At 43.2% G+C, this 27,708-nt stretch overlaps 1 protein-coding gene across 5 annotated transcripts in view; it reads left to right on the forward strand.

The window, feature by feature from the left end:
* ADCYAP1R1 (ADCYAP receptor type I) overlaps window positions 1-27,708 on the forward strand; it is a 184,358-nt gene that overhangs the window by 89,678 nt on the left and 66,972 nt on the right. For all 5 annotated transcript variants that reach the window (XM_084619285.1, XM_084619286.1, XM_084619288.1 and 2 more), the window contains exon 4: window positions 14,332-14,439. In XM_084619285.1, the coding sequence (XP_084475411.1) occupies window positions 14,332-14,439 (108 nt within the window). The remainder of the gene's footprint in view (window positions 1-14,331; window positions 14,440-27,708) is intronic.

Genomic DNA, 27,708 nt, shown 5'->3' on the forward strand with positions numbered 1-27,708 from the left:
AGATGTATTCATAAGAGTACAACTCAAGTCAATGGGAGTAAGGGTGGCAGAATATGGACGTAAGGGGGAAGATCCCTGGCTGCTGTAAATTGTCATAGCTCCATTGATTTCAAAGGAGCTATGACAACCTGCACCACCTGGGATCTGCTCCAATGCCTTTAAAGGTAGGGTAATGAAGGACTTGAGCATTTGGTCTTTGTAAATAAAAATTGCTCTACTTTGGAACCTAGTTATATGTTCATAGTTGCAGACCTACGACTAGACGGATCGATTTGACATTCCTTGACCACTGAAGTTCTGGAAGTACTGGGCAAGCTTCGGACTCTGACCTCTGAGTCCAACTCATGTTCCTCTAGATTGCTGAAGTCCAACACTGAGGTATCAGATCAGTTACTGGAGAAGATTGTCTCCCTTCAGCAGATCAAGTCCTATCAAGTATAATGAAGTGCTTGTTAGGCCTCACCTCAGTAAAATGGCTCTTGATGTGGAGAAAAACTCTTATCAGAGCTCACTTTGGGGGAGCAGACTGTGAAGAAGTTTTTGGTGAGACAGTTCTGTCAATGAGTGGAGCAGTTAAATGTCCTAGACCTCAGTCAATCCAATTTTAGGCCTGGCTATCATACAGGGAGAACACACTGGTGAGTATTCTGCTTCTGGCTGAGTTAAGAGTTTGGAAGTGAACTGGCTGAGACGCAGCCCAGATACGACAGAGCGTGTAGAAGGAGGCAGGGGTCATTTCAGGTCCCTCAACACAGACTCACATCTAGGAGGAGGGTGTGCATCGCTGGATTAGTGGCTGCTTCCGGCTAGCCAGGTAGCATCAGTGCCCACCAGTGTTCTTTACCATCTGCCCATGGCAAGACGATTACTTACCATTTTTCTTCTGCATGTGACCTCTCAATTCTTATCCACACTTTTGTCACATCAAATGTTAGATTCCTACAATGCATTTGACAAAGGACAGTACCTAGAGGTCATGTGGAAACTCAGCTAGTGCAGAAGGTGCTTTAGATTTGGGTTTATTTATTGGAGGTGGCCCTTAGTGCAGGTTCACTGTATTAATGATACATTGATGCTGTCAAGGTTCCTTCCCCACTCTGAACTCTAGGGTACAGATGTGGGGACCTGCATGAAAAACCCCCTAAGCTTATTTTTACCAGCTTAGGTTAAAACTTCCCCAAGGTACAAATTTTTACCTTTTCCCCTTGGACTTTATTGCTGCCACTACCAAGCGTCTAACAAATATATAACAGGGAAAGAGCCTGCTTGGAAACGTCTTTCCCCCAAAAATCCTCCCAAACCCTACACCCCCTTTCCTTGGGAAGGCTTGATAAAAATCCTCACCAATTTGCATCGGTGAACACAGACCCAAACCCTTGGATCTTAAGAACAATGAAAAAGCAATCAGGTTCTTAAAAGAAGAATTTTAATTGAAGAAAAAGTAAAAGAATCACCTCTGTGGTAAATACCTTACAGGGTAAACAGATTCAAAACATAGAGAATCCCTCTAGGCAAAACCTTAAGTTACAAAAAGACACAAAAACAAATATACATTCCATTCAGCACAGCTTATTTTATCAGCCATTTAAACAAAACAGAATCTAGTGCATATCTAACTAGATTGCTTATTAACCCTTTACAGGAGTTCTGACCTGCATTCCTGCTCTGGTCCTGGCAAAGGCAACACACAGACAGAGAGAACCTTTGTTTCTCCCCCCCTCCAGCTTTGATAGTATCTTGTCTCCTCTTTGGTCATTTTGGATCAGGTGCCAGCGAGGTTATCCTAGCTTCTTAACCCTTTACAGGTGAAAGGGTTTTTCCTCTGGCCAGGAAGGATTTAAAGGTGTTTACCCTTCCCTTTATATTTATGACAGATGCTTCCCATGAACTTCTGAAAGCCATGCCCTAGATTATTCACATTTGCTCCTTTAACTTTTTTGTTTCTAAGGGACATTGGCATGATGGATATATCCATGCCCTTCAGCCCATTTGCATTTCCTGATTTGGCAGCTCAACCGTTCATCGGCTCCTGCTTTTTGTCCCTCAAGTCTTAATTCTCCTTTTGTTCATAACTTATTTCCACCTCCTTTCACTATGATGTCCAAAAGAGCATTTAGTTCAGGAATAGATTAATTCTTAATAAACAGTGATACCTTTTTCTTGCAAATGCTCGTATTCTAAAAAGCTGAGGGGTATAGAAGGTAAGATATCTGGAATGACCTATGTATTCTGGGCCACCAACCAGTCACCATTCAAATCCATCCAAAAGATTCACATTTTCCCCAGTGCCCACAAGAAGTAAATAAAAAAATGTTGATAAACTGAAGAAAAATGTCCCGGTCATTCTCCTCTGGGCTTCCCATTGTGCCCTGTTGCCTATGGCTGTCTTGTACATGCCGTAAGCTCTTTGAGGGAGTGACTCTCTGTTTTTTGCTTCTTGCAAGAGGTCAAACAAATTCTCAACCTGCAACATTTAATACATAATTATTAATAAATCAGCAGTCTTCTCCCTTAATAGAAGATCTTCCATTAGCAAGCCTTTCTTCTACAATGTATTCTGGAATTTATTTGGTGATTTTTTTTTCTTTTTACTATCCTATGGTTTTAAAAACTGACAAGTGATTTTTTTGGGTACCTGATCTTCAGAAGGGGCCTGATCTTCAGAAAGTGTGGCTCTCCCATCTCTGTAAATCAAGCCCATTTATAGGTGTCTCAATTTGACCACCCAAACTCACTTATCACTTTTGAAAATGTAGGACCCCTGCTCACATACTCATGTATGACTTTGACTACTGAAATAATGTGATTTATATTTCAGTGGGAAGCCCCTAGATCACATTCACCCTACCTATAAAAGGCTTTATTCTTAGGATGCCCTTTAAAAGTTATTGTGCATGGCTGAATTTAGTTTAAATATGCTGGCTCTCAACATTACATTTCCTCTGATATTACTCTTCTGAAGCAACTTGACCTTGAAGGTGATATTTTAAATCAATGAATGAGGAGATGAGTAAAATCACAGAGTATTGTAGAGAACAAACTGGGTGGGTTTCATCTGTGGTCTTTAATTTAAATGTATTTTTCATTTAAGGAAATAATACGGTTATTGTAACTGGTTAAAAAATATAGGCCAGATATTTGACATCGCTCCAGTGAAGTCAGTGGAGTTATACTGACTTTCACCAGCTGAGAATCTGGGCCTATATTTGCCATGTATCGAAATTTAGAATTTTGAGACAGCAGCTGGAGAAGAGAGAGCGCTGAAAAGACATGGCTGTTTCCCCGGCCTGTGCTTGTGTGAAGAGTAGGGTTAACACTACCGCGAAAGAGGTCTTTGTCATTGCTGTTCAGCCTGAGTTCTGAGTCCTTTTCTCTCAAGGACCGGTTCAGATATGAAGGGAGTCTTTTGGCTGCCAGGAATAGCGGAGCAAAAAGAAAGCACATCACTCGGAGAGAGGCTGCATTCAAAGCTAAACACGGGAAGAAAGCTTGTGTGAGCCCTGGGGGGGAATTGGAAGGCTTTTGGTGCTGTCTCCTTGGTTTTAATTTCTTCTTTTGACAGAAGACATTGAAAAGATACGTTTCCATAGTTTTCAATTTGTCGTGAAGTCTTGCATCTCTAGACACACTTTGTCTCTTTGTTCAGCAGTTTACAAGCCAATTTCATCCTTGGTATAACCCCCTTGCTGGATTTTACTGGAATTACTGGAATTTTACTGGAAACCAACGTTGAATATGGTCCTAATTGTGTTTGGCCTAATATAGAATTGCCATAATGATGATATTACAGTTGCGTCGAAGGGGCCCAACGGAGATCAGGGCTCCGTTGTTTTAGGCACGGCACATACACACACTCAAGAGCTTTCAGTCTAAACAAAGAAAAGATGGAAGACAGAAAGTGTTATGAGCTCAGTGTTACAGAGTGGGAGCTGAGGCAGAGAGAGATTCTTGGTAGGTCTACACTGTGTGTGATTGCAGCTTGTGTAGAGGTATCTGAGATAGCTTTAATCTAGCTCGCTCAAGTCCTGGAGCAGTTAAGCTATGGGAGCATGGGCTGTACAAATTCCCCCAAGCCCTTGCTTATTATTCAGGCAGCTAACCTACATTGAAACCCATGCTGCCAGGTCTGCACAGTTTCGCTACTTGAGTAAGCTAGATTAAAGCTATCTCAGATACCTCTACACAAGCTGCAAATTGCACCATCTGATTGCTGTTTACCGATATCCCAATTGATCTGCTTGAGGTCATCCTAGGAGGCTTCAACAGAGCTAGGAATGGAGTGCAGATTTTCCAAGACTCACGCGGTGCCTTTAACCAGAAGAACATCCTTCTGAATGCAGCATGCACTTCTCTTTGACGTAGGCCATGCCTCTGTTGTTGTAGTTAACGGGTTTTTTTTTGGTTTGTGGTTGATCATCCAGCACTGAGAGCAGTCAGTGTTAAACAAATCCTAATAAACAATCAGGATTCAAGCGTAGGGCCTTTCTGTAAAACCCACACACTGCAGTGAAATAATACACTTCTCCAAGCTGTTCAAAACCGGGAAGTGGAGATTCTTGGATGCAGCATTGTCATGAATGTTTCAGCCCATGACTTCCAGAAACAGACGCAATTTCTTTTTTAATGTTTCCTTTGTACAATGCACCTCCTGCCTTCTTTCAGTTTCCCAGAAATGCTGGATTAAAAACATGCCCAATTGTGTCTGGGCCCCACAAGGAAGGGGTTTTTTTTGTTTGTTTGACTTGGCACATGGAGGAGCCATATGGAGTCCCGAACAATCTGCCCCAGATATGCAGCACAGGGCCCCTGAGAACGGGGAGCATTTCGAGAGCTGGATTTTAAAAGAGGCGCTGCCTTTTACATTGGAATGTGAAGCGGCTGTCATAGGCCCTCTCCTGATGGAGGCACTGGGAAGTGCTCACACAAAGGCTACACTAATGAGCCTGGTTGTGTAAAATTAAGCTCCAGGCCTGCCGTGTTTTGTGTGAGAGTTCTTGAGTTCAAATCCCAGATGAGTCCCCACTCCTGTGACAGCTGCTGTTTTGGCCAACACAGTGGGAATTGAACTGGAGACTCCAGAACTCAGAGCATGAGCTTGAGCTAAAACGTCAAACTTCTCTACTGAGGACTATAACAGAATTATATCCTCTATGGACCAGGCACAGAAGGGAGGCCTGTAACACACACTCACCCTGTGGGCTATGTCCACACTTAGCTTTAAGCCCCTGAGTATTGCCACTGAAGTCAAGGGAGCTACTCAGTTCTTTAAAGTTAAGCGTGCATATAAATCTTTGCTGAATCAGGGCCTTCAGCTGTAAGCTATTCAGGGTAGGGACAGGGTCTTTCTCTGTGCTTATATAGCACCTAGCACAATGGATCCCCAGACTCGATTGGACCCTGTCAACGATACTGTAATACAAGTATTCATTGGTAATACGGGGCTGGACGGAATTTTCACAGGATATTATGGTCACTACTGAGTCTATTTGCCTCCAGCCTGATGACTAAGTTAAGAACTAAAGTGATAAAAGAATCAGAGCTGAACACTCATGTTGCAAAAACCAAGGTTTGGGAAAACAGAAGCCTGCTGGCCTGTAGGAGGTGATGGGGTTGTGGGAGGATAAGTAGAGTATGTCTGCTTTTGAGATGCCCTTTACCAGGACAATGCTGATCATGAGCTGGAAGAATAAGAGGAAACCCGAACTTTACTATATCAATGATGGGACAAGACTTCGTCTGGTGTTAATCAGCATAGATTCATTGGCTTCAGTGGAGCTGTGCCAAAGCACACCAGCTGTGGATCTGGCCCTAAATCTTCTACCCAAGAGTTGTTTGACTGATCGGCTCGACTACCAGACTGCCAGTAGTGAGTGGGTAGTGGTATTTTGCTACTTTTCTATCCCTTCAGGTCTCTAGTCTATATTTCAGCAGGAATCTAGAACATAAGAACATAAGAATGGCCCTACTGGGTCAGACCAATGGTCCATCTAGCCCAGTATCCTGTCTTCCGACAGCGGCCAGTGCCAAGTTCCCCAGAGGGAATGAACAGAACAGGTCATCATCAAGTGATCCATCCCCTGTCGCCCATTTCCAGCTTCTGGCAAAACAGAGGCTAGGGACACCATCCCTGCCCTATCTGAGTTTATTTTTTAATGTAGTGGATCTATGTAACTCCAGCTGGCACCATTCACCTCTCCCTATGTTCTCGCTGGCCTATGCCATGGTTTGGGAAAGAGTTCCCAACCCATCTGGGTTTTGATGTATTTAGGCACCTAATCCTGCCCTTAGTGTCCATACTCACTTTTCTCACTCTGAAGGTCGGATGGAGTATTCCTTCCCTCAGAGGCATCAGCCACCGTTTGTCCCTGTTTCAGTCACCTCATCTGATTATCTTAAATAGAGGCAACATGTATTTGCATAGGGTCGAAAACAAATAGAAACAAACCAATAATGGTAAAGAAACATATATAGCAGGATCTTAGTAGCATCTGTAAAGCAGCTGTAAAGCTTGTGTCACAGAGTATGAACAGATTACAGAGAGCATCAGTGAACAATTTTTTCTCTCTCCCAGCCTTAAGGCTATCAGGGCTTCTCCAGGCTTGGCAGCTTATAGCCTCAGCATGTGTCTAGTCTTAGTGCCAGATCATGAACCCCTTACTCGCACTGGTGAGTAGTTACTCACCCAGGTGGTCCTCTTGAGTTCAATGGGCTAAATGTGATGGGATTACTGGGGTGAGTGACAGGTCACTAATGTGAGTAAAAGATTCACATAATCTGGCCCTTAGCAATGTGTGCGTCCTCTCTCTGCTGCTACCTTTTTCTTCTTCATTTATCCCTAGGAATGGGTTACCTAGGGAAGTGGTGGAATCTCCTTCCTTAGAGGTTTTTAAGGTCAGGCTTGACAAAGTCCTGGCTGGGATGATTTAGTTTGGGATTGGTCCTGCTTTGAGCAGGGGGTTGGACTAGATGACCTCCTGAGGTCCCTTCCAACCCTGATATTCTATGATTATATGATTCTATGATCCCACTCCCTGTGATCTGGCAGCAAAGAGTTTGTCCAGTTCAAATATTCTTTTCACGGCAGGGGGCGGCAGTAGGGTTTACAGAGTACAGTGGAGTAGACACAGGAGGCCTGTGTTCTATTCCTGACTTCAGGGATTCTGGAACAATTTGTACAGTGCGGGGTGCTGAGAGCCACTGAACCAAACTGTAAACCCTGCATATGATGGAAACCACTTCAAGCCAGGGGATACAGCAGCACCCCTAGTTCCAGCATCTATGCCTGGCTCTCACTGATCTTCTATGTCAACTTGAGCCAATCACTTCACCGCTCTCTCCCTTTATTTTCCCTTTATCTGTCTTTGCCCCTGCCTGGTAGCTAAACAGACATTTCTTGCTGTGTGTTTATACAGTGCCTATATAATGGAGCCTGGACTTCTGTTGTGCTGAGTGCTATCATAATATAAATAATAATGGTAGAGCTTCATTAGCACTGAATTTCAAGCACAGTATTACAACATTATAGAATCATAGGACTGGAAGGGACCTTGAGAGGTCATCTAGTCCAGCCTCCTGCACTCATGGCAGGACTAAGTATTACAATGCATTTCTCCCCTATTAATTTGTTGCCAAACTCATGTGATTCTCATGTTGTGTATGGTCTCTATTGCTGTTCCAGTATTTGCAAGAATACCAATTAGAAGAGAGAAAAAAGTTTACCCCATTTCCACCAAAGGTGTTTGATTTTGGGGAAAAACACAGCAGGTGGTTCACATAAAATCTCATTAGTCTCTTTGATTGTTTCAGACACCTCCTGGAAGAAAATGTTTCATTACCGTGCGTATTTACATAGCCCCTGGTTTTGTATTGACTGTCACGTAGCACAGCATTATAGAGCATATTATTTAATGTCTTAAGATTTATATGACAAATATAGCTCCTAGTGGGTGAGCAGACAGTGGGCATCCCAGCCTACCAAAACTAACAATGTATAATTTGATCTGGATTTCCATCTTTATCATCCTGATTATATAATTAACCTTTGCAAGTCAATGTCTTTGAGCCTTCTGGAGAATGAGGTTTCTGTTTCTCAATAGCAGACAACAGCATTCTTAGAGGAAAGCCCCCATCTGGCAAATGGACTGGCACAGGTAGACCGTAAAAAGAAAAGGAGGACTTGTGGCACCTTAGAGACTAACAAATTTGTTAGAGCATAAGCTTTCGTTAGCTAAAGCTTATGCTCTAATAAATTTGTTTGTCTCTAAGGTGCCACAAGTCCTCCTTTTCTTTTTATGGATACAGCCTGACATGGTTGCTACTCTGAAACAGGTAGACAGGTGGCTTCAATTAGCAATTTCTTCAAACCCCCAGAAAAGATTTAGAGAGACGATTTGCAACAACATTGGAGTATGCTGTGGTCAGCAAATCTGAATAAAGGTTCAGATGCCATTCCAGCATTATTTAGTTATGATTTTATTTTGCTATTTGACACTATTTTAAGTATATTAGGAACAAAAAGAATCCTAACATTGGTAATGGTCCATTACTAAAGGGCATTTGACTTGGTGCAGTATGATATTTTTGGTTTAAAAGGTTAATTTTGTATAAATCATGAACTAGTTTAAAAACTGGCTAACTGACAGGCTTCAAAATAGAATTATAAATGGAATGATCATGGAATAGGTATGCTTCTCAAGGGGTGCCCCAGGGATCAGTTCTTGGTCCTCTGCTGTTAAATATTTTTTATCAATGACCTGGAGGAGAACATAAAATCAGAATTAACAAAGTTTGCAGATAACACAATGATTGGGGAAGTGGTAAATAACTAAGAGGACAGTCATCGATACAAAGTGAACTGGATTGCTTGGTAAGCTGGGTGCAAGCAAACAGTATGTGTTTTTAATATGGCCAAATATAAAAGGGTACTGTCACATTGTCTGGAATGGCACACAACTGTGAGTGCCTACCTCAGGGCAGGCTGTAAGAAAACAATGCAGACACCCCAAATCGGTGGTATGTTCTATAATTAGAGTTCACTAAGCCAGTAAAAAATGTGAACTCCTGGATCACTGTGCCAGTCTTACCATAGGTTTCAGAGTAACAGCCGTGTTAGTCTGTATTCGCAAAAAGAAAAGGAGTACTTGTGGCACCTTAGAGACTAACCAATTTATTTGAGCATAAGCTTTCGTGAGCTACAGCTCACTCACAAAAGCTTATGCTCAAATAAATTGGTTAGTCTCTAAGGTGCCACAAGTACTCCTTTTCTTTTAGTCTTACCATAGAGTCACAGACAGTCCCCTCGGACTCTCCAGCCTATCTTGCCACCCAGACAAACTGGACTTTGTGATTAAAAGGTCACTTATACCAAAAATCACAGCATATCAGGTTGTTCCCAGTCCCAAAAGACCAGTCTCTTACTGCAGATCAATTTGTACTTTATATCTTACACGAAAGAAAATGCTGCCAGCCAATTCTAAAGTAAAATAACCAAAGATTTATTAGCTAAGAAAAGGAAATGAGAGTTATTGAGAGGTTAAAGCAGGTAAAATATATGCACAGGTGAGTCACAGTTGTAATTCCTAATGGTGGCAGAGATGTAATAAACTGCCTGTTTCCTAAAAGTCTTTTCAGGGTACCCAGATTGTCTCTGGAAATCTCTGCTTTGCATCTGGTACACTTCCCTGTACAAGTCCAAACAGTCCAAAGATGAAGGATCTCTCCTTGAATCCATTCTCATAGCTTCACAGAAAACAAGCTGAAGGTGTCATTGCTGACATGGGCTTTTTCCTTTGATGACAGAGAGTGAGGAATGCATTTTGATTCTTTGACCTCTGATGGTCACCCACGATGACCACTGGCTTTGAAATGAGCACTTTCCTGTTCAAGTTCTTCATTTGTATTCCACTAGGCTTCTTTCTCCTTTGATGGGTTATTTGGTTGCAGGGATCCACACAATGTAAATGTTTTCTGTTACATTATAACAGGAAACAGACAAGTGAAAACAAGGCAAGTAACGTACTATTCGTTTTCATTACTTTTAAACATCAAATACACTTTAACAATTACGTTGATCTATACTGCTACACCAGTGAATTGACCTGGGGTTTCGGCATGAGCTGGCACCTGGTCTGCCAGCGTCCCGTGTACATCCTAGGAACAATGTGCAGGCTATGCTGACAGGATGGGGTCTCTGGCGCGGGAAGCAGTGAGTCTGAAAAAGACTTGCGGGGTGATGGTGGATTATCAGCTGAACCTGAGGTTGCAGAGTGATGCTGTAGCCAAAAGGGATCCATGGATGTATGAGCAGGGGAATATTGAGTTGGAGTAAGGTGGTGATATTATCTCTGCTGCTGCCAGTGGTGTGACCCCTTCTGGAATACTGTGTCTAGTTCTAATGCCCACAAGTCAAGAAGGATGTTGATAAATTGGAGAGGGTTCAGAGAAGGGCCCCAAGAATGATTTAAAGGGTTGGATAACATGCTGTACCGTGACAGACTCAAGCAGTTTGAGTCTTGACCAAGGGAAGGTTAAGGGGTGACTTGATCACAGTTTATAAGTTTAAATTTTGTTAATTGGCTCTTTGATCTAGCAAGCAAAGTCTAACATGATCCAATGGCTGGAAGTTGAAGCTAGACTAATTCAGGCTGGAAATATGCCACACATAATTGAGGTTGGTTAACAATTGGAGCAATGTACCAAGGGTTGAGGTGGGTTCTCCATCACTGCCAATTTTAAAATTAAGACTGGGTGTTTTTTCTGAAAGATCTTCTCTAGTTCAAACAGCAATTAATTCAGGAAAGTCCGATGGCCTGTGCTAAGCAGGAGGTCAGACTGGCCTTAGAATCTATGAATCAGTGTGACCCATACTGTTCAAACATGTGACCCAAATACTCATGAAAACAATCTTTACATACCCAAGTCAGTCATTATGTGTTTTAGGATCTGCCCTTTATTCAGTAAGAAAATATAAGGCCTGATCCCACTACCATTGAAGTCAGTGGAAAAACTCAATGAGCAAGTCCAGTCCAGTGGACATATTTTCTTAGCTGATGTAAATTGGCATAGCATTTGATGTCAATAGAGCTTTGTTTATTTACTCCAGCCAATGATCTGCCCTGTATTATATCTGTACCCAAACGGCAACAATGGCATTCTAAAGAATTGTCTCCTTTCACTGAAGGTCTTTCTTTCACTCACAGTGAGAGAGGGAATTTGTCAGCAGAACCATTCAGACAAGTACAGTGCTCCCTTTAAAATTTGATAAGATTATGTACTCAGATTCAACATCAAATGAAAAGAACCAGAAAGCAATCGTGCGGTAGCAGAGTGGGTTAGATTTTCTGTCCCTTTCTTTTCATACAACGGCAGAATACGATTCCAATTTGAGGGCTTCTTGCAAAATCATTTTGTGGATACTAATGGGGAATTTGAGGGATTTCTCTGAACTCTTCTGCAAACTGGCAAGCCTACCAGGTTTACAACCCTGAAAGTTGGGGACTTTAAATTTAAAGAATTTCATTGGCGGTCATGCTAAAGAATTTCCTTGCCAGTGAGATGCTCCTTGAAAAATGTTCAGAGCTTGTCGTGTTTCTGACAGCAGTGCTCAGAAAGGAACAGGAGCGGAGCTGTTTTACCTTATCTACAGCAGCTAAGAATGAGCCTTTTTTCTGTTTTTTTTAGGGGTTTATGTTGCTGCCCATCATCCTAAACAAACAAGCAAGCAAAGTTTATTTTTACTTGAATAAGAAGAAAAAGATGCTGGCCCAGATTGTCATCTGCATGCTATGGGGCAGATGGATTGAAATCAATGGTGTTAAGATGAATTACGTAAGCTGAGGATCCAGCCTTCTATCTGCTAGGCACAGTTGAAGATGGTGGGCAAAGTACTAGGTTCTGGCATCCCAGTTCTGTAGCCAGTTTTCTGCTTGCCCAATCCCTAGCATAGTTTAGAGCAACCTCAAGGATGCTTTAAACTACAGTGGCTCATTCTGGCTCTGGCACACAGGCTAAGGACAACCCAAGGATGGCGGTATACTGTATATAGCACTAGGGAGAACACTGCTGGAATTCTGTGTCTTGTTCTGATGTCAACACTTTAGAAAGGATGTTGACAAACTGGAAATGCATTCAGAAAAGAGCTAAGGATTGAATCGAGGTCTGGAACCCATGCCGTGCAGTGATTGACTTCTGAAGAAAGAGAAGGAGTACTTGTGGCACCTTGGAGACTAACAGATGTTTTATGCATCTGATGAAGTGAGCTGTAGCTCACGAAAGCTTATGCTCAAATAAATTGGTTAGTCTCTAAGGTGCCACAAGTCCTCCTTCTCTTTTTACGGATACGGACTAACATTGCTGCTACTCTGAAACCTGACTTCTGAAGCTCCATCAGTATAGTTTATCTGAGAGAAGGTTAAATGGTGACTTGATCACAGCCTACAAGGCCCAGATTTTTAAAGGTATTTAGGCATTGCTTGCATTCAGCAAGGCCTACGTGATTTGATGGTGAGTCCCATTTTCATAAGTGACTAAGGAGCTTTTTCTTATTGAAAGTCAATGGGACTTATTCTCCTAAATACCTTTGAGGATCTGGGTGTTAGGAATCTAACTCCTATTGAAATCAGTGGGAGTTATGCACCTAAATACCTTTAAAGACCTGGCCCTGCTTGCCTAAATCAGTTTTCAAATTGGGATTTAGCCATCTAAATTCCTTATGCCTTGCAATGCTGACCAAATAATGGCTACATGCCTTTAAAAATCTAAATACCTGCACATGGAGATTTCTGATCATGATCTGATCTTTAATCCAGCAGATGAAGGTAGAATAAGATCCATTGAATGGCTGGAAGTTGAAGCTAGAGCAATTCAGATTGGAAATAAGGTGCATTTTTTTTAACATTACAACACTTTACCTGGTGAGGTGGTGGATTCTCCATCACTAAAAGATATCTACCTTAACCAGAAATAATGTGCTGGATGCAAGGGAAATATAGGGTGAGGTTCTCTGGCTATTGCTATGCAGGAGATTGGACTAGATGACCGTAATGGTCCCTTTTTGCCTTAATATTTATGAATCTATACTACCTACGTGGGAGGTGTGGGAGGGGGAGTACAGGTTGCTCCCAGGGAGACCACCTGGCCAGTATTTGACTGGCCTGTCTGTTTTTTTTATGGATTTGCCAGTTGCCAGAAAAATAATTTAATCTGCTGGGTTTTTGTTGTTGTTTTTTTTTTTTTACACGCATCTAAAGATTTGCATTATTATTATTTCTGTGTCCAGCTAAAGATGCTGCAGTGTTCCCACTTCTGCAGTTTAAGCTATAACAGATCAACACGATTAAAAAGACAGCAGCTGTCTTCCCACCAACATGCAAGTGCACCGCCTATGTGTGTGTGAGAGGGTTTGAGTCACGTGAGTGAGGAGACAAGCGATGTTCTCAATCTTATCTATACATGTTCTCTCTCTAGATACTATAAGTGGCTGTTGAGGGGGTAGACAGGAGGGTTGCAGAGTTGCCCGGGGGTTGGGGTTGCAGTGGGCTTGCCTTGGGTGGAAGAGATGCTGGGTTTTTTTGCATTTCAAAGGTGGTAACCCTAGCTTCCCCTGTGCTAGCTGGGGATTATCCCATGCCTGATCGGTGCCTTGCCCTTATGCAGGGAGCACAGGGTGAAGGAGGAAAGGCTCTTGGGCCTAGACCTTCAAAAGGTATTTAGGCTTCTAATGTCCCTTGAAATCAGTGGGAGCTAAGTGCTTAAATGCTTTTGGGGATCTGGGCCCTGCACTCCCACTCCCAGAGCCCACCCTCACTTATCATGTAGTCCTTAAGCAAACTCCCGCTGGAGTGACTGGACGAAATCCTGAGAGGTGCTGACCTCTTGGGGTGTTTCTGGTCTTCAGGACCTCTCAGGTTTTATCTCAGAGGCTTGTTTGCCTGAGGGGAAAACTGATGAAAGGCCTCGGGATTTGGCCCATTGTGTTGACTGATAGCTACGTTAGAGCAGAATGTGGTACCTGGGGGCCAGACTCTCCATTGGAATAAATTGGTGCAGCTTGATTGGCACAGCTTAATTCGTTTCAATTTCTGCCCACAGAGAGTATGGCCCCATTATCACTGTTCTGGTACCATAGTGATGCCTCCTGTTTAATACTGGTGCAGTCAGTACAAAATAATCCCACCCATTTTAAGCCTATATGAAAGTGTTACACTGCTTTAGAGTAATGGACAGTATGTTTATGGCTCTGAGATGGAGGTAACTATAAAGCACTATAGCAAATTGAAAGGCGATTGAATTTGATTGCAACTCTTTCTTTATGTCTCTCTTTCTCTTCTATAGGTTGCCCTGGGATGTGGGATAATATTACATGCTGGAAGTCGGCGAGTGTGGGCGAAATCGTCTCTGTCAAGTGTCCTGCTCTGTTCAGAATTATTAACTCTGAAGACGGTAAAGTGCTCTTCTCCTTTCTTCATTTGTTCCATATTGTTGCTAGATTCAGTAGCCTCTTGCTGCTTGCAGTCATGCTGATCATACAGCCAAGCAATTGGACTATTAAAGGGGATCAAAAGCTCTTTAGTGGACTGGGGCTGCTGGAGGCATAGTGTTTAAACAATACGTCAGTCTTCCAGGATTTGTGTGTGTGTGTGTGTGTGGAGGAAAGCATCACCTAATATACAAGATGAGAGGATCACTACACTATGGCTAATTACAAAATAGAAAGCTGCGCCCTTAGATACTGATTGAAGCTAATGGGAATTGTGATTGCTGACTAAAGGGCCTTGTATTATTAATACAAAATTAAAAAAAAAAAAGAGAGAGAGAGAGACAGGTCCTGAAGTCAAAACTCAGGGTCAGATTCTGGTTGGCCTCATGCACGTGTGGTCAGGAGGGGGAGAGGATAGAAGGAACTCCTGTCTTGTGTCAGGAAGAATTCCAGGGCCTTCATTCACCCAAGGGTGGGGGTGGCTCTATTTATGCTCCCTATAAGTGGTGGAAATGGGAGGGGCCATGGTCCTACCACCTCAGGCATCTCTCGGTGTAGCTCGTTGGTGGCACAGTAGGCGAATCAAGGGTAGCAGTAGCAGTGAATATGCAGCCTGAGGCATTCAGGAGTCTGATAGCTCTTGGTGTTCCCTCTGGGGCAGTACAGCTGTACATCATCTTCAATGCAAGGTTGTGCCTAACTATCCCAATCAAGCCCTCAGTCCTTCCTCATGCAAAACTCCCAATGAAATCAATGTGAATTTGGCCTGAATAAAATCTTCAGGACTTGAGCAAGTTATAATTAACTATTAAACTATTTAGTCTGATTATTGACATTAAGGCACAGGAAATGAGGTTCCCACTTGAATGCATGAGAGAGACAGACTTTCAAATTTGTTTGGCAAGTTTTGTTTTTAATAGTAATCCATTAACCACATTTTTGCTGCTGTTAAATAGCCCAATTCTGGACAATTCCTCCCAGCGCCAATCCTAATCCAGTGATGTATCAGTTAAATGGCAGCTTCCCTTGAGAGGGGTGGTAACAAAACTTGATCCTGATCCCTACGGCTATTTTGCAAATTTTTCACATACATTCTTCTATAGTAAAGTCCACATTTGCACCTGCAAACACTGTACAGAAAAAGCTTTGTATATTTGAGCAAGTAAGGACTTCATGCACAAGTTCATGTGTGTGCTAAACCCCATTACACTGTTATGCTTGCTTCAGTGTCCTGGTCATTTATTCTTGTAAAAACGCTATTTTGGATTTTATATGACTAAATGTTGTCACAAAGACCTTATTTTTGATGTCCTATAATATATAAGACCAGCTGCAGCAGCCTCAATAGTGCTAAGGAATTGGTTCTGTAGTGACTCAGAGATGCACTTTCTGAATCATCAAAGGCTAGTGATGGTAGCAAAACGACATGCCAGAGTTTTATGGAGATAGCACAGGCAAGAAAATTCTTGCTGTCTCCATGGATTTTTGACCAGCCTGAGACACGGATACCCATCTGCATCAGTCACACACACACACAGTCACTCACTCAGTCTGATGGCCAAACTAGTTCATTCAGGTCATCTCCAGAGCAGCAGTTACATTCAACCAAAAGTTTTCCCAGTACGATAATCACGGGGTGCTCGCTTTCTGGAGGCAGAACGCTTTTATAATGTTTATTGTGCACCAACTGGCGGCTTATTTATCATTTTCTTCTGATGTAATTAAAGCAGCCCAGCTTTCAATAGAGGTTCTTGTCAGATGATGTTCCATGAGAAGCCCCTGTTTTTGAGTGGTTTGTAATCACATTCTTTAAATATCCTTGAGCTGAAGCTTGGCAACGTAGAAGATCTTTTCTTTTTTTATGCCAGTGCACTGCTCAGGGATGTTGCTGGCTTGGCAATGCAGAGTGACGTGCTGTTTATCTACAGCACGGGCAAGATTTCTCTATAGTAAACATGCCTCAACCCCAACCCTCCCAAGTGTCCCTCGCCATTATGAATGTCAGTCCTGCATTTGTTTCCATTCCACCCATATTTGGTGCTCTCTCTGCATCAGAAATAAACAGCTGCAGAACTGCACGTGCAGACAGAGCTATGTACCACAAAGGGATGAGTCCAGCAGTACTTTTAAGTCTTCTGCATAAATACTTTTGTGTCCTGCGTTTAGGATGTTTGTCACATGTTGCCTTCCGCAGTTGGGCCTTGGCTGGTCGAGCTCTCAACCTTGATCTGGAAAGGTGAGAAGAAGTGCAGTGTAGATACCCATTCAGCCCTCTTGGTCTCCATGCCAAAATCACTAACAAGTGCCAGGTGGCATCACTTGCAGTTTTCATGTGTAAACCTGTCCAACAGAAGCAAGTCCAAGACCCGCCAAATCATCAAGTAACCATACAGCTATTAGATCGTTAACAATGTGAGGCCACTATTAACTCAGACTGGCTTTGTACTAGTGACCCAAAGGTGGAGGACTCTACATCCATTTCAGATCCCCATGACCTTTTTGTATCATCCTTACAACTTTTTTATTTTTATTTGTCTGGTATTTTTGTTTCAGTAGGAGCAGAGTGGAGCAATAGTCACATTTCTATGACTGTTCCGTTTATAAAGGGTTGGTTAATTACTGGACATACCAGGATAGGACATTTCACATGAGATGAAAACAGTAACCACAATGATATTTTAAGATCCATCTGGCTGAGAATTGCGGAATTGCTCCCAAATCTCTTCTACTCTAGTATGTTAAGGATGGATCCAAGTTTCTGAGCTGTTGCTCTGCTGGGATTCCAGGATACAACATTTCTTTCTTGAAAATATATTTATGTGACCTCCATCCATCAGTCCAGAGACCTTGCTTTCATTTTAGTCTTTTGGGGAGGTTATAAATCAGAGACTCGTAGGACTGGAAGCAACCTTTAGAGGTCTTCTACTCCAGTCCCCTGCACTCATGGACAAACTGGAGAAATGGTCTGAAGTAAATAGGATGAAATTCAATAAGAACAAATGCATAGTACTCCACTTAGGAAGGAACAATCAGTTGCCCACATACAAAATGGGAAATGAGAGCTTAGGAAGGAGTACAGTGGAAAGGGATCTGGGGGCTCACAAGGGATCATAGTGGGTCACAAGCTAAATATGAGTCAACAGTGTAACGCTGTTGCAAAAAAAGTAAATCTCATTCTGGGATGTATTCGCAGGAGTGTTGAAAGCAAGACATGAAGTAATTCTTCCATTCTATACCATGCTGATTAGGCCTCAACTGGAGTATTGTGTTCAGTTCTGGGCGCCACATTTCAGGAAAGATGTGGACAAATTGGAGAACGTCCAAAGAAGAGCAGCAAAAATGATTAAATGTCTATAAAACATGACCTATGAGGGAAGATTGAAAAAGCTGGGTTTGTTTAGTCTGGAGAAGAGAAGATTGAGGGGGGCATGATAACATTTTTCAAGTACATAAAAGGTTGTTACAAGGAGGAGGGAGGTGAATTGTACTCATAAACCTCTGAGGATAGGACGGGAAGACTGGGCTTAAATTGTAGCAAGGCTGGACATTTAAGTTTAGGCATAAAGTTGCCATTTGTCATGGTTTTCGTAGTGCCACTGTTGATTCTGCTGCTGACATGTCCTCATTCACAGGCCATTCAAAGCATCCCAGCTCATCTTTGGTAAAGAAATTGCGGTGACGTGTGGCAAAGCTGCGATGTTGCACGGCTGTGTAACAAAGGAGGTCAAGGCACTACAGTGAAGCATCTTGGTCCCACTGGGTGTAATTTAATGAGCTGTGATCCTCAATAGCAATGTTGGCTTGTTTCTTATTTTTTATTTTTTCCCACCCAATGAAAATGCTGTCTTTCAAAAGAAGTCTGTTGAAGTCCAGAAAGCACCCACCACTCTGTTTGGCACGACTGACAGGTTTGAGAGCGATTAATTCTGTCGGTCCAGATTAGTAGATCAGAGCTTGAGTAAAAGCTAGTACAGATGACAGAATGCAGTGTTCAGAGATTTCCATCTGCCTGACATTGTGGCATGTATTTATTTAGCGTGCGCATAGTCATCTAGCCAAGCGATGGCATCTTCAGTGGGGTGATGCAGTTCTTCTCGGCCACCGCTGAACCTAGTCAGCAGGCATTCCGCGACAACGTGCGTCATCGTCTGTGTCGCCCCGCAGCTGCACAAAGGGCTGTCATGAAGGCCCCAGCGATGCTGTTTGGCTGCACAGAGACCAAAAGATAGCTATGACTGGCCCTTGCCGGCTCTTCTCTCTAGTCAGAATGAATTCCCCTCCCCCCACAAGTGCTTAATCTAGGAAACTATACACAGCATTAAAAAGGTTTCAGAGTAGCAGCCGTGTTAGTCTGTATTCGCAAAAAGAAAAGGAGGACTTTTGGCACCTTAGAGACGAACAAATTTATTTGAGCATAAGCTTTCGTGAGCTACAGCCCACTTCATCAGATGAAGTGAGCTGTAGCTCACGAAAGCTTATGCTCAAATACATTTGTTTGTCTCTAAGGTGCCACAAGTCCTCCTTTTCTTTTAGCAGTAAAAAGAGCATGATTATGCTACATTGATTTACTGTATATAAAAACAGAGAGAAAATAGTTTAGATAGATAGACAGTGTGCAGTGTGTACTACCCATAAGAAACTCTCTAATTAGAAGTTAGAGTTCTATAGTCATTTCTCTAAAATACTATGGAATTCAATGGCAAATGAGATCCTTTCCATAGGTGTTTTGAACCATCACATAGGGTTCCATGGCTGGGATAGAACTAATTCCGTTGGATAGCTAAAATATTATTTGGGAACCATTTCATTCACTATTAAATTCTGTAAGACCTTTTCAGAAGGGTAAGGCCAATTCCATCCCATGAACTGTGTGGGGAAAGAAATACTAGTGGTCGGCTTACGGCTTTCACCTCGCTTCTTCTATAATCCGCTGTAACCCCAGGCTTGTCTCCCATGTGTCCTGCCCAAGTTTTACTATCCTGGAGAGCTAGAAACCACTTAGACTTTGCTCTCCCACTGCAGGATGTAAATAATTTCCCACTAAAACCAATGGGAGTTATACATATTCTGCCATAGGGGAATTAGGCTGCAGGTCATTCCCATGTCTACTGCATTACAATGACCTTTGGCACTTCTGCTTCCTAGGCACTGGGCTTAGCTGCGGCAATTAAATCTGTTGGATTCAGGAAATCTTCTGTGGTCTTCCTCATTTTGAAATACCTCATTCTTTTGACAAAACCGAAGCTGTCAGAAAGAATGGAAAAGGAAGGGTGTGTGTGTGTGTGTGAATGAGTGGGAGAGAGAGAGAGAGAGAGAGAGGAGTGCCGTGCTATACCTATATCCTTTCTCAAGATGAGGAGTGTATGGAAAAGGGCCCAATAAGACCACTAGTTATTCAGATACTTCTGTGACATATCTATGGTGAATAGATAGATCGTAATATACTTTGTCTTGCCCAAACTGAAAATTGCTCAGAACATTTGCCAGCGACAGCATCTCTTACTTTGGCTGCTTTATTATTGTACTACTACTTGAACGGCCATCTTGTCACAATGGTGTGGCAACTGGGCCACATAATCCACATCTGTGCACTCTCCTGTGTGCAAGCAATGAAACGGTTGCATGTAAATTAGCTGTAGAGCAAAAGTGGTGATGGGTTCAGTTACCTCTGAGATGACAGTGGTCTAGGACTCTTGGCATTGCATAGATACATGTCTTGCTGTCTCACTGTTGTGACAAGGTCGGGCCAGATGGCTACAGGAGAGTAATAGAGGGCAGATATATTAGCCCCAGGCTAAGTAGGTCCCTTTTCCCTGGGCAAGGTAACAAGGAAGGTTCCAGAACAATCAGGAACCTTCTGGAGGCAATTAAGACAGACAGGCTGATTAGAACACCTGCAGCCAATCAAGAAGCTGCTAGAATCAATTAAGGCAGGCTAATCAGGGCCCTGGGCTGGAACCCGGAGTAGAGGGCAGGCCCGGATTCCCCCCAAACCTCTGAACTCCTGGTCAGACACAGGAGGAGTTGACCTGGACTGTGGGTTCATGAAAACAGCCAAACTAAGGGCTGCCATGAAGCTCCAAGGCGAGCAAATCCGCCAATAAGCACCAGACCCACCAAGGTAGAGGAGAAACTTTGTCACACCATGTAATTCATAAAGTCAAAATGGCTGGAAGTTTAAAAATTGCCTAGTAACAGACGAGAGATCTCAGTGGTGATTGAACCTGGTGATATTCTGAACAAAAAGAGCTCTCCACCATGCTTGTAGCTGTTTCTATTGCTTCACACTGACTCAAGAGACATTCTAGGCTTCAGAATCACATAGACAATTGACAGTCCTGGAATGTTATTGGTAGAGAGAGACAGTAAAGCTGACTATTTAAGATCAGAGACTTTACAAGTAATAAAATGTAGCTAGAGAAAATACGCATTTTTACTGCGCCTGGAGAAGCAAGCTTTCTCTGTGACTAGCTGAAATTAATGTCAGCATTGCAGCAGTCATGCACTGCTGGCAAATAAGTGTGGCTAAAGAATCGGGTAGCTGGGGTCTGACTTTTCAGTCCAAAGTTCTCTCTTGGTGGATTTTTCAGACTCCTGTTAGGGAAACTGACCTGGGAAGCAAACTCCAGAAACAAGGAATCTCCACCAGAAAAAAAAAAAAGGTGCCCCAGTCCACTAGAGTTCAAATATACAGACCGCTAATAAATACTCCAGCTGAGCTCAACTAGCATCAGTATACACAGGGAAAGAGGTGTCCTCTTTAGATATCCAGACCATAGGTCACACAGGGCTTCATACTGAGCTTGACCGCAGCATCTTGCATGGCACTCAGAAGCAAAATCCAGAGTAAAGCAAGCTGTTGCTTTGTACTGAAACTTTTGGGTGTCTTTCAAAGGTAACCCCAGATAGAATGCCCTTCAGTTGTCGTGTCCAGAGTTGATCAAATGCCAAAAACCACCTGTGATGGGCTGTACCAGGTCCTTTGATGCCCCTGCTGGAGGCCTCGAGGTCCTATGACACCCTGCCCCAGGAAAAGGAGCAGGGAAGGTAGGTCCGCCAGGCCTGCCTAGCAAGGCTTCAAGGAAGCAGCCAATCAGAGCTCAGCAAGCTCAATTAAAAGGAGTTGCAGGGCTTGAGAAGTTCAGTTGCTGGCTGGGACCAGAAGGGTGAAGAAGGAAAGACTGGAAGGCTGTGAAAGTCTCCAGGCAAGAAGGCCTGAGAGAGACCCTGCTCAAGCAGGGAACAGACAGAGAACCCTGAGGTAAGGGTGAAGAGGAAGGAGCTATATGGGAAGTGGCCCAGGGAATAGCAGGAGTGATAGAGTTAACTGAAGCAGCACATGGCTGCTATTTGTATGGTCCCTGGGTTGGGACCCGGAGTAGTGGGTAGGCCTGAGTCCACCCTCCAGCCACTGGCAGGGTTGTCTAAGCCCCAAGAAGGGGATAAGGCTTCTTTAGAGGCCCAAGTGAAGGACGTGACTTAAAGAGCCCCCTGGGAGAAAGCCCTGGAGGCATTGCGCTATACCAGGCAGACACGGACTTAAAGCAAGCCCAGAAGGGGCTGAGAACTGAGCCCAGAGACAGGGCTGCAGATATCAACCAGGGCACACTGGTAGGTCCTGTTGGACTTTTGTTACCCCAGAAGGGGTTTGTTTATTCATGCATAGAGACTGTGTTGCCCAGAGGGCTGGCCACTGAAAACCCACCTGATGTGGTTAACAGCCAGCCCAAAGGTGGCGCTGGAGGAGAGAGAAAGAGAGAGAGTGTGTTCAAGTTTGCACCTGACCAACAGGAGGCACTCCTGAGAGGAGAGTGTCCCCAGTCACACCACCCTTAGTTGAGAGAGAAGGTTACAAATTCCTGGCCATGTGGAGGTGTTAAAGAATATATTTAGTCACTGCTAAATGTCTGAGATTCCAGAGATCAGTGTAAATTCAAAAGCCTGTCTCTTCCACCAACAGAAGTTGGTCCAGTAAAAGAGATTACCTCACTCATCTTGTCTCACTAAGATTCCAGGAGCATTTCTGCTCGGGGTCCTGATGATTTTTTCTTTGAGGGAAGCCAGCCTTCTGCATTCTTGCAGGAGGACATCAACAATTGCTGTTAACAGGGGAACACTTCTTTCTGGCTGGTCTTTCATCACTGGTGAGTTTGCAGATGGAGACCATAATTCTCCCAGCTTCTCTAAACAAGCAAGAGGGATTGAAACTCAGCATGACCCTGCTCCCACATCTCCAGGCAGTCCAGTTGGGAAAGGGGTGGGGGGGAATTCACAGCAAAGAAGGATCACCTCTGAATCCAAACTTCCATACAGTGCCCTTGGTCTAGCCTTGGCAGATGCTGTGTTAGAGGACAAGCACATTTTGCTGGCCTTCCCCACAACCCCAGCATGGGAATGTAAGAGGTCTCTGTGCTACCAAGGATCAAACACAAAGTCTGATGACCACCACCAGTGCTCCAGTCTCTTCTCACTACTTCATCAAAATACCAGCGTGTGAAAGGTATTCTCGTCTCTCACAATACCCTATCTGAGCCGTAATGTGCTACCAGGCTCTCAGCAAAGTGCCCCAGCCACTGAATAGTGTCTGCCCTCGGAGAATTCCAGGCAGAAATAGCAATCTACACCAATGCCCTCTGTAACCTTGCTGAGCTACTGCTTGCCATAGAAACGGTAAATGAGACCACAAGGAATCGACATCTGAATTGCTTTCAGAACAGATGGAAGGTGAGGGACCTGGAGGACTTACTGTGTGGGGATGGACTGAAGGCAGTGGAAACAGCAAGGAGAGGGACAGGTGCAGTGTGCAGGAAGGTGAGCTTAGCAGTGGGAAAAGCTGACGAACAAGACCCTGGAAAAGTTGGTGTCTAACTGGACTGCTGCTTGCTGATGCCGCTTTGCAAGCTGGTTGAACAGATTGCTGCAGGATCTCATGCACAGCACAATAGGCGAGGGAGGAAAAGGGCATCTTGTAGTAGAAGCTAGCTCTGATATTTATTAGCCAGTAAGCGTTAACAATACAATCAGTGCTGTACAAGACACAGAAGGCATGATCCCTGTCCAAGAAGCTCACACCCTACCTAGGTGGAGAGCACAACAGAGAACGTCTAGAGAAAGTGTTATCCATATTCCGTCTCTCTCTCTCTCTCACACACACATTTATATAGGGCTTGATCCTGCACACACTGAAATCAATGGGGGCTTTGTGATTGATTCCAGTTGTCTCAGGATCATATCCATTTGAGGGTTACCTTTTGTGAGCTGACCCTGCAACCCAAAATACTTAATGAGGGAGAATGAGAATAAGAAAAATAGGTTATCAAGGTGCTTTGGAACAACATGAGCTCTGACTGCCTCTGTTCCCTCCAGCCGTACCTGCTGCACCACTGAACAAAGGGTTAAATAGAAGTTATCCCCAGATAAACATGAACACAAGATACACCCAATCCCAAGGCCAGCCGACATAGAGAGCAGGGGGGAGAAAGTCAATTTGTAGAAGACAATTTAAAAGAATATACTGAGGCTTAAATATGTATTATATCCTATTTTTTGGCCTGTTCAACCTGAGATGCACTTAGAAGTTACTTGAGCATTATGATTCACATACATCAAGGGGGTAGCGAGGAGGTAGTTGTGATTGTCTAGCTTCAATAGATCAATGGCATTTCTTGTTTGTCAAAACTCTATTACATTAATGACCAACAGAGAGGAAGGATGTTCTTGTGGTTAATACAGGAGACTGAGATTCAGGAGATCTGGGTCCAATTCCCATCTCTGCTGTACACTCCATGTGACCTTGAGCAAGTCATTTCATCTATATGCTTTGGTTCTCCCGTCTATAAAATGATGATAAACAATACTTCCTTTGTCTGTCTTGTTGATTTAGATTGTAAGTCTCTGTCCCCAAGTATTCTCTCTTACCATGTGTTTGTAGAGCTTCTAGCACAGTGGGACCCTGGAGTTTGCTTAGGGTTTCCAGGTGGTACTGTGATACTAGTAATTATAAATAGCTATAGAGCTGATGAACAATTTTCTGTAATTTTGAAAAAGTGGCACTTTGTAAGTATCAGAGATGGCCATAGATTGTTAGGCCAAAACGCTGTCCATGTGCAGAGAACACGCCTTCCAGGCTGACCAATATTGTCTCAGTGGTTCCTTGTACTCCCCCGTTGATCTGCCGGTATCCACCTGTTGTCATTTGTCTTATGCTTAGTTTGTAAACTCCATGGGACAGTGACTGTCTCTTTTTGTTCTGTTTGTACAGTGCCTAGCACAATGGTCCATGACTAGGGCTCCTGGGATTGACAGTAATACAAATAATAAATAATAGTAATAATAACAGAAGGGACAACCTAATCATCTCATCTGAGCTGCTGCACATCATAGGCCACTAAACCCAACCCAATAATCCCTTCATGGATTAGACTAAAATATCACTGCCCTCTGGAGACTATAAACTATTGTGTCAAACACTGGACAAAACGGTCTCTCAAACAATATATTAGACAAGTAACACTCTGCTGAACATATTAGATGGAGATTATTAGACCTGCTATAGAGTTTGACATGTGTAAGCAATTACTGATTGAAAAATAAATGTTCAAATACATTATTTGATGGATACTATTCATCAAGTCTTGTGCTGTTACTTACAACACATATAGCACAGACTTCAATGTGAACCATGACTGTAAGACTTTAATTGAAAAGGAGGACTTGTGGCACCTTAGAGACTAACCAATTTATTTGAGCATAAGCTTCCATGAGCTACAGCTCACTTCATTGGATGCATACAGTGGATCCGATGAAGTGAGCTGTAGCTCACAAAAGCTTATGCTCAAATAAATTTGTTAGTCTCTATGGTGCTACAAGTCCTCCTTTTCTTTTTGCGGATACAGACTAACATGGCTGCTACTCTGAAACCAGACTTCAATTGAAATCCGTAACGAAGAGGAAGTGCTATTTATTCACTGATTTTGTTTTTGAAAATGTGTTTTCTCTGTAGTGCCTTTGATGAATCTAGCCCATTTTAATCATCTCAATGTGTTTCCTTTGATTTATTTGAAAAGCCTAGTGCACCAGAGCCCTCAGTGTCCATGTGCTGAGAATAATATAACAGAAGGACTCGGGTGGGAGCCAGGAGGGCGAAATGTTCTACAGCAAGGCAGCACATCAGCTGCAGAATGGTCATTGTCTGGGTCTTCAATGCAGTTCTTCTTCTTTTTTAGCCTGTGAGTTTCAAAGCCAAGCTGTGCCTCATTGGAACATGGTGTGGATGCTTCGGGACTAATTATGCCCGACCTTACATCATTAAACCCCAGTGTCAGTCCATTGATCTCCAGGGAGTTCCAAAGGCCTACAGCTGAAACCAAGTGGGGTTAATCAAGCTCCCTGTGAATGCTCACTGGGACATGGAGTACTGCACCCATTCTTTGTAAGCTCTGCAGCCAGGAAGAGGAGGAGAAAGCCAAAGAATGTTGCGGTTGTAACTCTGGGTTTCTTGTTGAAAAGGAAACTCTGTTCTTGTTTTAACAGGACTTCGAGAATTTGAGTCAGATTGAAGGTGCATGCTGGTACTGTGTTGGGAGTCCATATGAGTACATACCATTGAGAGCATACATAGTAAGGGCTTGTCTACATTGCCCACTGGATCGACAGGCAGTGATCAATCCAGTGGGGGTCAATTTATCGCATCTAGTCTAGACGCGATAAATCGACTACCGAGCACTCTCCCGTCGACTCCGGTACTCCACTAGGGCGAGAGGCTCAGGTGGAGTCGACGGGAGAGCGTCAGCCATCAACTTACTGCAGAGAAGACCCCATGGTAAGTAGATTTAAAGATGTCGACTTCAGCTACATTAGTCACGTACCTGAAGTTGCATATCTTAGATCGATTCCTGCCCTCCCCCCCACAGTGTAAGACCAGACCTAAGAGCAAAATTCTGCCCTATTTGAAAGCTCAGAGGATTGGACAGCGTCCAGTCAGCAATCTCAGGTTTCCTATCCAAATTCAGATTTACACCCTAACCCTGCTTAACTTTAAGAATGGGAGTAACCCAGCTGAACTCGGTGAATAATATGAATAAACGTAGGGCTTGTCTTCATGTATAGCAACACTGTAGCGTTTTAGTGAAGTTGCTTCTATGCAAGAACTTCTGTCGGTGTAGTTAATCCACCTCCATATTCTAGGTTTGGATACATGCACACTTGGGTGCTGTAAACTTCAATGAGAATGGCACCCAGAGATGGGAAAGCCAGACTGTAGCCCGTAGCTTCCCTGCAATTATATTTACAACATGTTTTTTTATCCTCACGCTCATGTGATTGGCTTTGACTTCTAGTTGTAATGCAGAGCATAATGTAGAATGTAAATCTAATTGACTTTCCAGTGGCTTAACGTATTAGTGAAAATTAGGTTGATGGATAAAGTCTAAAAGCTCCAGATAGTAAAAGGTTCTCCTGGAACTTTCTCTAATGCATTAGCAAATTCTGGGCTGCAGAAAAATATGTTAATAAAATGGAAATGTGCTATTAGGACAGTCAGAAATTTAACATTGTAGAAAATATCAATCCATTAACTTTGTCCAGCACTGGTAAAAATGCAGCAGTAATTTGGCTAGATGGGGATTTTTTTTCAACATAAAAAGGCTATTCATTACACAAAGCTACGTTAGTGTAATGTTGTGGCTGTGACTGCAAATGTTATGAAATGCAAAATGAACCAAAAGCCTATGTTCCGTCATCCCCATATCTGAGTGCCTTCTGAGTAGTCAGAAATAAACACAAATAGTAAGAATCTATCTCTTTTTCTTTCTTGTCAGCTTCTAGGAGAAATAGTTTGAGAGAGAGAGAGCATGTTCCCAATAGTTAATGCTAGGAGAAAAATAGTATTAGAAAGGCTAGAAAACCTGCTGCTTTAAGATTTACGACAGTCTTTATTAGGGATTAAGATGAGACCTTCATGTGGACCAGGTTATCCCACATCTGCCTACTGTGGAGATTCTTGCCCCTTCCTCTGAAGCAGAGAGACCGGATACTGGGCCAGATGCACCATGAATCTAATCTTGTCTGGCAATTCCTGTGCAAGTTTTGCCATTGATTTCAGTGAGAGTAGGTTTGGGGTCTGACTGAGGGACCGCAATCAGAGAACCCTGAGCTTTGCATTGGATTCTGCTCCCAGTAAAGTCAGTGGCAAAACTCCCATTGATGCCAATGGGAGATGGATTGTGCCCTTG

The sequence above is a fragment of the Lepidochelys olivacea genome, assembly GCF_965140295.1.
Source record: "Lepidochelys olivacea isolate rLepOli2 genome assembly, chromosome: 2".
NCBI lineage: Eukaryota > Metazoa > Chordata > Testudines > Cheloniidae > Lepidochelys > Lepidochelys olivacea.